Source organism: Glycine soja, chromosome 15, assembly GCF_004193775.1.
Source record: "Glycine soja cultivar W05 chromosome 15, ASM419377v2, whole genome shotgun sequence".
NCBI classification, from domain to species: domain Eukaryota; kingdom Viridiplantae; phylum Streptophyta; class Magnoliopsida; order Fabales; family Fabaceae; genus Glycine; species Glycine soja.
In genome coordinates, this window is record NC_041016.1 from 49,101,302 (window position 1) to 49,114,271 (window position 12,970).

The following is a 12,970-nucleotide window of genomic DNA, read 5'->3' on the forward strand; positions in this document are numbered from 1 at the left end:
TTTCAAATTTTAAAATTTAATTTTAAATTTTAAATTCCAACTTTCAATTTCAACTTTTAGTAACTTCCCCTTCCAACTTCCAACCTCCATTTTCAACTTTCAACTTCCAATAACTTTCATTTCCAACTTCCAACTTCCAGTAACTTCCACTTCCAACTTCCATTTATAACTTTCAACTTCCAATAACTACTTCCAACTTCCAACCTCCATTTATAACTTTCAACTTCCAACTTCCAAATTTTAATTTCAAATTTCAAATTTTAATTTTCAATTTTCAAATTTAACTTTTCAAATTTCAATTTTCAATTTTCAATTTCAAATTTCAATTTCAAAATTTCCTTTTCTAAATTTTAAATAGTTTTCTTAAAACATGAAACTAATTTGAAAAGTTTAATAGATTTTTAAAAACAATCAAAAACTCAATCAGGAACAAATATCAAAGACAATACAATCAAACACATAATCAAAAATACAATCAATCAATCATCAAACACAGTCAATCAAATTCAATCACAATCATCAAGGACAGTCTAAACTCAAGTAGAAAAAAAGCATCAAAAGTAATCAATCAAAGACAAGTGACCTGTTGGTATCATTTGATATTACTTGTTGGGGTTGTTGATCAAGTGGTCTTTGTTTGTTGTCTCCATATATCACATATTCACTTTTCTTGGGGAGAAATGTGGCCTTCGTTTTCTGTCTCCATAAATCACATATTCATTTATCTTGGGGAGAAATATGAATAAACTTTGATGCATGCCATGTGTTTGGAGAAAAATTGCTATAAATGTATCGACTTTGGTCTTCTCCATTTTCATAGTCTTTCATCATGATACCTAGACTTATGATTTTCTTCTCTGAATCACTTGAATAATTTATGACATTATCTTCCCAAGTGATATATCCTTTCTTTTCTTTCTTCTCTTTGAAATTCATCTTGTCAGATTTTTCCATTCTTCTTTTAAACATAGGACAATTGAATCTCATGTGCCCAAGTTGATCGCACTCAGCATTTTGGGGCTAAAGAGGAATCTTATTCTTTCTTCTTTCATCATCATCTTCTTTCTTCTCTAGTTTTTTTTATATAGTTGCATTTCTCTCTACCATTGTAGGAATAAATGAATCAAATTCAATGACTTCCCATATCTTTAGATCTATGGCTTCTATAAAGATCTGCATTCGGGTTTTCCAATAATGATAACCCTCACCATTGAACATAAGAGCCTATTGATAGAATTTTCCTCAGAAAATGGAAATTTGGATGAGGCCATATCTATTCTTGAAGTTTTTAAACTTTATACAAGAATCCCGCTCTGATACCACTTGTTGGACCTTGTGGCCTCAATAATCTTAAGAGGGATAGGCTTAGAATGCAGAAGAAGCAACAACAATCAATTTAATAATGTTCTATAAACATGCAAGACAAAATTGATTGCAATAACATAAATGAGATAAGGGAAGAGAGAATGCAAACACAGTTTTATACTGGTTCGGCCACAACCCGTGCCTACATCCAGTACTCAAGCAACCCACTTGAGATTTCCACTATCTTTGTAAAATCCATTACAAAGTCTGAACCACACAGGGACAACCCATCCCTTGTGTTCAGGAATCCTTTACAACAAGAGACTCACAGTCTCTTAACCAATCTCATTGAATAAGAAGAATGGAAGAAGAATTCTCTCTTCAAGAGAAGAATATTACAATGAAGATCATGTAAGAATCCTTATAGATTTTGCAAGTGTTTGATCAAGGATTTCTTGAGAGAGCATTTGACAATGAAGTTCTTTTGGAATCTCTCTCATTGTCTTTTGAGAGGATAAGACATTTTTGCCAAACAAAACTCTCTGCATAAAATTCGTGCCCAAGTCACCTATTTATAGACCTTTGATGACCATTCACAAATCTAATGAAAAGATGTGACTGTTGGCAGATTTTCTGAAAAACTTTCCACTGGTAATCGATTACAATGTTTTTGTAATCGATTACACAGTTATAATTTGAATTCCCAACGTTCAGAGTCTCTGGTAATCGATTACATATGATGTGTAATCGATTACACACTTTCATGTGCCTTGGTAATCGATTACATGTATTGGTAATCGATTACATGTGCCTTGGATGACTTGAAATCTCTACATTTTGAGGCAAGACTTGATCTTGAAGAAATATTGAATCAAGGCTTTGTTTGTTGAAAAAATCTTGTATTAATCTTGAAGCAAAATGAGCCTTGTTTGATTCTTCTTTTGACATCATCAAAATCATGTATACATACATTCACAGAAGGATGGCTCTTTGAGGAGAAAAACAAACATGATTTTAAGCACTTCTAAAAGGAAAGGAAAGGAAGATTGTTACTCACAAGTATTTTTCTTTGGAATGGTTCAAAGAGCAACATTTTCAGTTTCAAGAGCTTCTTAGAAAGCAGGGTTTGGAAACATTAATTGGTATGCAATGTAACCACATGATCTTGTCAGAGCTTTCTATGATGTTGTAAGGTATAGAGATGGGGAAGTTCACTCTAGAGTTAAAGAGTAGACATTGTGCTAAATGAAGAAATATGGGTAGAGATTGTTGGTTTCTCTATAGAATGATTGGAGGTTACTGGTGGCTTAGATGTTTTTGAAAATGTGGTTATGTATAAGGATTGCTTAAGGTCTCCCACAAATGCTAATTCCTTTTCACAATTCAAGGCTAGAGGCATGAAGATGGATGAAAGACTTATTTCTTATGTCATAGCATGGATTCTTGTTCCAAGGGGGAACAACCATGCTTAACTGACCATTGATGATCTATTGAAGTTGCATGCCTTAAAGAAGGGCATTCAAGTAGATTGGAGTGCTATTGTGGTGGATAAAATTTTGAAGACAAGGAAGATGTTAGATTTTCAACTTCCTTATGCAATGTTCATTACCAAGGTCATGGAGCATTATGGAGTAGACTTCACTAATAACAAATTAAAGATTCTCAATAGCATCAACAAAATTGATGATATTTTTCTTCATCATATGCACTTGGTAGAGATGGATGACCATTGGTATTATAAGGATGATGCCTCAAGGCCTGAGGTTGGAGAAATTCCTGCTTCTACAAGTAATGAGAAGCCTCTTTGACCCTTTTAGAACACCATTCTAATGAAGATGGATCAGATCTACAATTTCCATGTCCAACAAAGTGAATCTCACAATGAGCATTTAGGAAACATAAGTGAAAGATTGAACAACATTGAGGCTAGGTTGAGCAAGCATCACATTGAAGATTACAATGATAAGTAGGATTAAAGCCTTAGTCTTCGTTGCTTCTGTTTTGTGTTTCATTGTGTGTCTTGTTATGCTATGGTGTTTCTTTCAATATTTTTCTTTTGTCTTTTATTAAGTGTTTGATGATGTTATGTTTGAGTCTTTTGATTAATATCTATGTAAACCAAGTTATGTGTATAATTCTTATCATCGTGGCTATTTATTAATGAATGAAGATCTTTCATTATTATATGACTTTTTGTTCAATCTTAATTTATCATATACATTGCCTGATTCTTTTTTATATGTCCAAAGAGGGAGAAAGTGCATGATGTTTGTAAAAGGAACAAGAACACTAAAATTAAAACTTGGATTTACACATTGGTAACTGCTAAATATGAGCTATTTTTTATAATAAAAATATATTGAAAATTTCTTTAAAAATATTTATTTAGTAGTTATTTTTTGCTTAAATGATAAGAATTGATATTTTTATTATTTATGGCTTGCAGGTATGAAAAGGATGGATTAAAAGAGAAAAAAATCAAGAAAATATCAAAAATATGAATAAAGAAAATTTTTAGTATCAGGCCCAAGTCCACTCCAACAACTATAAAAAGAAATCAAGCCAAAGAAGGAGAAAGACAACCCACACACTAGGTCTATCCCTTATGGAAAACCTTCTTTCCTTGTTATTACTCACCCATCACTTTCTTCCATCTATCTCAACCTCTTAAAGTGTAAAAGTCTCTCATGACAATGAGAGGCTAACCCTCTTAGTTAGGGTCTGGCAGACCTAAAAAGTCAAAAGATGTATTGTAAACTTCATATTTATTAATGCAAACATGCGTTTTCTTTCCTATTATCCTTTCTTACTTTTAATTTCATGTATTACTCATCCTTGCATCATCTTTGAGGGTTAGGTGCTTGAGAGAAGGTAATCCTTAATAGAAAACAAGAAAGGTTTTGCATGCATATATTTTAGGAATTAGTTGCTCGAGAGAGAATAATTTCTAATAAAACTAAAAGGAAGAGGTATCTTGATAAAATCATTGCTAGACATAGAGTGATTGCATTATGCCCATGCATCAAAACAAACATCTAGAATTAGAACTTCATGCATTTCATCTATTGAGTCTTTGCAAAGACATTTGGGAGATGATATATGAGATAGGCTTGTCATCGTGAGACATCAGGGACAAGTATTTTAACATATGTGGGTAGGAAAAATTCACCAAATTGATAGAAAAAAAAACCCAAAATAATACATCTTAGGCCAATAAGGCAGGCTGAGTCCCTACATTATCACATCTTGAATTTATCTTTTTCTATCTTTATCTTAATCTTAATCTTTTATTTTTTTCTTATCTTTTACTTTTCTTATCTTATCTTTTATCTTCTATTTTCTTTAATCTTTATCATATCTTAATTTAAATATTTTATCTTCTCTATCTTCTATTTTTATCTTTAAATCGTTTAATTTAAATCTTTTATTTATTTTATCTTTAAACATTTATCTTATCTAATATCTTTCTTTATCTATTATTTTAAAATTCTTATCTCTTGCTAATAAATTGGATTTGCATTAATCTAAATACAAAGTTAGTCCCTGTGGATTCGACACTCGAACTTCCGAATACTTTACTAGTGATAAATTTGGTACACTTGCCAACGAGTTAACACATATCTCTTGACCTAACAAATTCGAGCATTTGAGAAGACTAAAGAAATAACATCATATAGAGCTTGGTCATTATCAAAAAGGGGGGAAATGTTGAACATGAAGGAAAGCTTCATAGTTTTGTAAAAACTTATGTGTTGATGATGAGCATGATGTAATTGTAATAAGCTCCTTAGTATGAAGACTAAGGAGCTTGATTGATAGCTTTACAATGCTTGGTTGTGTATGAATCATGCATCCTAAGCAATAATATGCATTTCACCTTACTCAACTAATTTCATAGTACTGATCCATGTTAATATCGGTAAGGATTGAAACCATTCGAAACATGTTTAGGAAAATACTTAAGTTTTCAATCTTGCATAAAAAAAATTCAATTATATGATGACATAATCAATTATTTTAAGGTCTCTATTTTTTAAAATTGCAAAAGGCTTGTAGATAATCAATTATCTTGGGTGAATAATCAATTATAAGACACTCAAGGAAATCCCGTTGTCGCAATTAATCAATTATATGGTGATATAGTCAATTATATGCTCTTGAGGTTGCCTTGTTGATGCGATGAACAAATTAATTAATTGATTATCTTTATGAAATAATCGATTATCTCTATTCTAAGTCTATAAAAAAAATATTTTCATAGGGTCTTATGTGTGATACTCATTCTCTCATATTTTTACTTCGTTTTCTTTGACAGAAAACTTAGAAACCTAGAGTATCATTACCTTTTTTATCCATTGATGCAAAACCTTTTTCTTACCTTAAGAATCATTGGATCTTTGTCGAAAAAATCATGAACAGTAGTTGATCTTACATTAGGAAGAGCAGTAATTTTCATATCTTTCATTAATTAGATGAATTCTTTCCATAAACTATGTATTGAAGTTTTGGTTTTTGAGTGGGTCACTAAGTTTTCATTTCCGTAGTAGGCTTAGGTAAGCTTGTAGAACCAAACCCTATATTTAAAATATGACAAATGTTAGAAACAAATTCTCTAACACATGTTCTTAACATACTCTTTCTTATTGGTTGAAGTTTATAAAAAAAAAAATCACAAAATTTTGTGGATCCCACATGCTACACAATGATTCTCTCATAATTTTTAATTTTAATAAATTTTAACCAATAAAAAAGAATATATTAAAAAAAATCTATTAAAAAATATGTTGTTAACCTTCCTCTTAAAATTAGGACAACCATGCATCGACCATTTTGATCGAACATACATGCATACTGGCTGTGTCCAAATCCCTGTGACACATTAACGGTTCGAAAGATACAAAACTGAAAGGTTCAGAAAAGACATTAATGCATTTATCCATCAAAGGCATACAAGAACTGAAAAGACTTTCATTTATTCCGATGACCTCATCTTCACGTTTATTATGCCTTCAATTGTGCGTGCTCTTCGGGTCTGTGTCTTTGTTCCAACATAATTTACTGCTTGCCCTTGCAAGTGTGAACTCTCTTGAAATTCATTGGGCATTAAGTGCCTTTTACGTTTTTGAATTGAATAGAACATTTTATATCGATTGCAAGTGCTGTATTATAAGATCTCATTATTATTGAAACTATTCTTGCTCAGTACGAAAAAATACTACTCATTTATTTTAAAAAAAAATTAGTAAGAGTAAATTGCTACAAGAGATAATAATTTTGATACGTGTCCAAGTATAACAAATATATGCACCAAGTACAAATGAAATATAAATAAATAAAGTACTACTGTTATTTTCAATAAAATTAACTTAAAACCTAATATGTTAGCAGATAACTTATGAGTTATAAGCTAAGAGATGAAAAATTAAAAATTAACTGATTTAGTTTATAAATGTCAAATGAAGTAAAAAAAATATATTTAATATTTTTTACATATAAATTTATTTTTAATAACTTATATTCTTGATAATAATTCTTAAATTTTTTATTATAAGAAAATAGTAAAGATAGGATAATTTTACTCATATTGTTTAAACTCAAAATTTTTATTTTTTTTTAAAAAAAGTGAAATTAAATGAAATAAACTTTATTAGAAGTATATTGTTTAAAATCATTTTTTGACATTCAAATATTTATTAATAATATTACTTTTTAAAAATAAAAAGTGTTTTTTCTTTATAATTTTCTTAAGCATTTATTTTTTTATTTATACAAAAATAACTTGAATGTATACGTCTCTCACTTACATAACTACAAAAATAATACAAATCAAATCTTCTATTTAAAACTAGTCATATATATTGAAATTCCGTTTAAATTAGGTCATATATATAAAACAAATAAAAATAATTATAAAATTGATATGATTTAAATAATTTTTAATCTTAAGAAATAGTATGGCAATGACAATGGACAAGATGATTGTCATGTGTATGAAAGAATGATAAATTAGATAAGAGAAGTTTTCCAAACAATCAAACAACCCAATTTTTGTTTTTTTTTTCAATTTTTAATCTCATATCCCTTTTTTAATTTTGGAATTGAAATACCTAATCTAAATAATAAAAAAAATCACTCTTAATCTTGATAGTGATATATGTTGTATATGTAAATCCTAAATGTAAAAATAGGCAGACTTCTCCCGAAAAAAAAAAAGTAGGTAAAAATATATGCTAAATATAAATTATCTATTGATAAAATAAGTTGATGATATTGAAAGAAAAAAAATAATTGTAAATAAGGTTCAAGTTTGACTTCCATGGAGAATATAGATGATATTATCTATAATGATTTTAGAAAAAAATAAAAAACTTTCAAAAAAAGTTTATCCAATTGAAATTTAAAAAATAACTGATTTTTTTTAAAATTGAATAAAAGAGTAAAAAAACATTGAAATAAAATAATAAGAATAAAATTAAGAATTAAAAAAAACTAGTAACTTCTAAACTAGTTTATTTTAATAAGTTACTTAAAATAGCTTATTATAAGTTATTAAAATAAACTCGTATATCAAATAAGTTTATTTTGATCAAATAACTTATAAACTAGTTAAAAGAACTCATATATTTCTCAAAAGCCTTACCAAGTATATGAATTAAATTAGTAATTTTATAAAGAAAATGGGTATTCTTCACAGAAAGTAAATTTTATTTTTACTCAAATAAAATAATTATGAGTGATAAAATTCTTTCTATAAATATTTTATGAAGTTGCTTATATATGTGGCTTGAACTTCAAACTATTAATTACTCTTAAAACAATCTCATTGTTGATCTACCACCCGGTAGTTAAGTTTTTTTTTATTTATCAGAATTAAACTGAAATAATTCATGTGACAAGCACAAAACAAACTATTCTTTAAATTTATACTAAAACTATTTTGTGGTGAGTTTCATATTTTTTTTTCCAGAAAACATATCTAATTATCGAAATACATTTTAGATATACTCTACATATTAATCCCATAGTCCATATCCATAAATAATAGATAAGAGACATCCACTGTTGTCAAAGAGTAGATAAGTCACCAAGTAACCCCCTTGTTTACAATTTAAACTGTAATAAAAATACTGAGTTGAATTTTTATTGGTCACCCTCTCAGACAAAATGTTGGCGCCCTCTTAAATAGTAAGATTCGGGTTGTGCTATCTCTTCCTCACAAGATACATCAATTCTTTCAATTTAAAAGAGTTTTCTTAAAAGAAGACATACAATAATGGACACAAATTTATTCATATCCGCACCTACACATATAGCAATCAATTTTTGAATCTTGTAGGATTGATGACAAATTAAAAACATTCAAATTTCAGCAGGTTCGTTTTTACTGGAACATCAAATTTTTCCATTCAGATACATGTCAGCACGTCACCCCTTCAATTTTCTCTAGTGAATTATATGTTTCAATTAATTTCATCTTTCAAACATTGTTTTCTTTCTTCTCCTCTATTAAATTTTATAGTGCAGCAAAGACATCCAAAATGTTCCCTTAAAAATCGGTTCATAAGAGGGTGGTCTACCCAGCTAATGTGGAACTATTCTGTTAACATTATGATTCTAATACCATATTAAATTTTATAGTGCAGCAAAGATATCCGAAAGATCCCTTAAAAATCGGTTCATAAGAGGGTGGTCTACCCAGCTAATGTGGAACTATTCTGTTAACATTATGATTCTAATACCATATTAAATTTTATAGTGCAGCAAAGATATCCGAAAGATCCCCTTAAAAACCGGTTCATAAGGGGTGGTCTACCCAGCTATAAACACTTATCATGTTCATGAATTATCCGATGTGAGACTATTCTTAACATCTTCCTTTCTATTTCCCTTACCTCAGATTGGTGAAACCGCGCGTGCGTGGCAGAAGACTTTCCAATCTGCTTGGTCTAAACCAGTGTCACAGTACATACATATCAAAAAGGTTACAAGTTATTACTGAATTTCATAATTAAATATCCTCTTCATTTATAGTTTATGATGATAAATGTTTTTCAGTTTTATTGTTTCTGGGGACTCACCAAAACTTGTGACATCTTTAATACAAGGCCGTGCATCATGTGAAATGCTGCAGATGTACCACATTGCACATTTAATAGGGAGCGCTTTGAATCTTCGAATATATATTTCCACAAAGATTATATTCTGTGTAAATCATCAAAGAAACTCGCATGTTTTTTGCTCACTAGAACTTCATCTTCATGTTTTTTGCTCACTAGCTTTCTTTTCCTCTGCTAATGAAAACTGGCTTCAAGCTACTTGAGTTTGTACTTTGATGCAAATATGAGCACTTTCTCCCTTGGAACTCCCAAATTTTTGCTAATTGTGGTTTTCTTCATGGTGGTTTCTATTAGTTGGAGCCTTAGAGTGATCCCAAATCATGGTAAGTATGTAGTAATATAATATTCTTTTTCTTTACCTAACTTTATGCTTATGCATGTGTCAGAATGTTTAGTATATCTTTAATAAGTAAGAACAACAACAAATGTTTTATCTCACTAGGAATGTTTAGTATAGCATATATAGTGAGATTAAAACTATATCCAAAGTCAATTTCATATAATTAAGCACTATTGTACATCGATTTTTCAAGAAAGCTTAATTGTAATGCATTGCCCCTCAGCTAATTAATCTCGCCAAACGCACACCAAATGAGGTTTGAAATTGAAATTTCAAGTTGGAAAATCCAATATTTAAGAATTACATTATCTCATGAAAATAGGCACTCTTGAGTGATTGTGACTATGTTACTGGTTAAAAAGGCTAAGCTTTTTATGTGTTTTTTCCCTCTGTTTGCAGCTAGTAAGTTGGCCAGCTTGCAAAAAGAGAAACCAACCATTAGAGATAAAAAGGTATGAGTTACATTGTTGTGTGGGAGAAATGTTTTTTCTCGTGTTACAATTTTTTACTTTTTGTACACCTTCTCCTGTACTTCTTCTCTTTATGGTTAAAAGGAGGAATGCAAATTATATATAAGAATGCGAATTTCTTAAGGATTTTATCTTTGAAACTGATTTGGAGTTGCTTAATTTTCTCTCATTGTAAATTATATATAAGAATGTGAATTTGTTAAGGATTATGGTTTGAGAAAATAATTTCAGTTTTCATTTTCTATATTTATTTGTCGCATAATTTATACCTTGTTTTTTTATTATCAAATGTTTGTATAAGAAATAGTGAAAACGGAAAATAATAAAACAGTAAAAAATAAAAAATAAAAACAAAGTGAAATTAATATGCTTTTTTATAAACAGAAATAAAAATAGAAGTTTTTTTTTTCTAAAATCAAATGACTCCTTACTTTCTGATAAAGTATAACAGTGGCAACCCTCCTTCATTCTCTTTGTCACCTCATTATTTAATAATGATACAATTTCTTTACCATAAAAAGGAAAGTGTAAGATTTGAATTTTTTTCTCTCAGCTTTTTCACCATAAAAAGGAATGTAGGTGTTGTTGAAAAATAATGGTGACATGGAAATATCATTATTATTATGTGTCTGTGGGTCAACAAATTGAGTGAGTAATTGATTATTGTTGCATACCTACTTGTGATTTTATAGGAAGAAGTAAAGGAGGACAACATGGGAATGGAACTCTACCCAACTGGCTCCACCATACCAGATTGTTCCCATGCATGTGGACCATGCTCTCCCTGCAAGAGGGTGATGGTGAGTTTCAAGTGCTCCATTGCAGAGTCTTGCCCCATAGTTTATCGATGCACTTGCAAAGGGAAATACTACCATGTACCCTCCAATTGATGCCCACAATTTTTATTTTTATTTTTAATTTAGTCTAGGATTATTATTGTAATTCTTAAGAAGATGATGATGTAGGTTGGACAATTTTACCATTTGGAATTTGCTCAGATTGGTTAGGCACGCTGAAAAGCAGGCATAGTGTGAGTTTTTTGTTGTGGCTTGTCTGTGCATCTTAATTTGACCCTGTTCTTTAGCATCAAAAGGATGAACTTGAACTTGAGATGAAACATTTATTTATAGGCCAATAAAAAACAACACATTCATGCTTTTAATGAAATATCAAATTATTGACATTATATATAACCTACGTTTTGAAAATCAGACCCACTGATGTAAGTAAGAAACGACTGAACTAATTTAGCGTCCGATTTAAATAATTCGGCCTTGTGAAATACTAGTAAGAAAAACAGGAAAATGGGTCATAGAAGCAGGAAAAATGACAACAAAAAAGTTAAAAATTGGAAAAAAAAATAATCTAATTCACAGTAAGTCATGAATAAAAAATATTTAATACGACATCATTTTGATTTTAGATGTTAACTTATTTTTAATTGGCATTGTTATATTTTTTTTTGGGTAAATATTAGCATTGTTATATATGTTAAAACTTAGACCTAAATTTTATGGTAATTTTGAACTTGTTATTTTTATTTTAGATGTATTGTTCCATTCCATTTTTAGAGTATTATCCATTTTCTTTTTGAATATTTGCTTTCACTACTAACAAGTACACTTGATGTTTATTAGTTTTCTTATTTAACGTATTTCTATTATAATGGAATTGATGAGACTCGTCGAATAAAAAGTAAGAATTAGTAAAATGCCAATAGAACTTACATCATTTGATAAGTTTTGCGTAAAATCTATCTAATAAAAACATTTTTTTTACTATTGTTCCTTATTTTTAAGGAAAGAAAAATGTAGAAATTTGTATTGGGCCCTCTGTATGAGTCCATTCAACAAGAGAATCGAATCCAGGGACACGTAAAGATAGAACGGAAGCCCAATAAAAGAGACACTTTTTACATTTATTTATAAAAGGAAAAATTCTAAAATCTTATTTAAAGGAATCTAATATGAATAAAAAAAACTAGTCATTAGTTAAAAACCAAAAAAAAAAAAAAAAACAATAGGCTCACAACTTCACATCTTAATTTATTTTACCCCACTTTCCTTCCTTTTTTTCTCTCTCATATATGGAGTTGTTTAAACTTGCAAAATGTCCTACCTTCTAATAGCTAAACCACTTTAATTTTTTGTAACTAGCTCCTTCATAATCCATTTTGCACGTCTCAAATCAAACCATTATTATGTTTAGAGAAAAAGGATTGTAAAAATTTACACAATCATTTAATTACAACTCATTATGTATAAAAAATTTATTAACTTATAAAATAATTATCTTAAAGTAATTCAAATAATAATTTATAATTAGATAGACATTAAATTAAATTACTTTCTTCAGAGTGTTAAGAAGGTTTTCTTATTACAGAAACCACCCCTCTCATAACCTCCACCTCCAGACTAATTTAAATATAGGAACACTTTATCTACCATCCAAATTATCTGTAACTTTGTATGCTGATGGAATATCTAACGAGCTTTTGACACTAACCCAATGCACCCTCCTCTCATTAGTCGTGTCGCCCAATAGAAGAATGCTTATGCAAATTTGATTCACCTTATCACAAATTGACCTTGGCAAAACCACAGTATCCATAACATACATAGGGATTGAACTCAAAACAGCTATTGACAGAGTTAATCTTCCTACAAAAGAAAGATTTTTATTCTTCCAAATGCTGATTCTTTGTTGCACTCTCTCCACAATATACTTATAAGAGGTCT

The 12,970-nt window shown here is 29.4% G+C and overlaps 1 protein-coding gene across 1 annotated transcript; it reads left to right on the forward strand.

Annotated features, from left to right (window-relative positions):
* The first annotated feature begins 9,524 nt into the window (after nucleotides 1–9,524).
* LOC114386292 (protein EPIDERMAL PATTERNING FACTOR 2-like) lies at nucleotides 9,525–11,318 on the forward strand. Its single transcript, XM_028346257.1, has 3 exons — nucleotides 9,525–9,745; nucleotides 10,162–10,214; nucleotides 10,925–11,318. Exons 1-3 carry the CDS (start codon nucleotides 9,646–9,648, stop codon nucleotides 11,120–11,122), a joined length of 351 nt encoding a protein of 116 aa, XP_028202058.1. The 5' UTR covers nucleotides 9,525–9,645; the 3' UTR covers nucleotides 11,123–11,318.
* The last annotated feature ends 1,652 nt before the right edge of the window (nucleotides 11,319–12,970 follow it).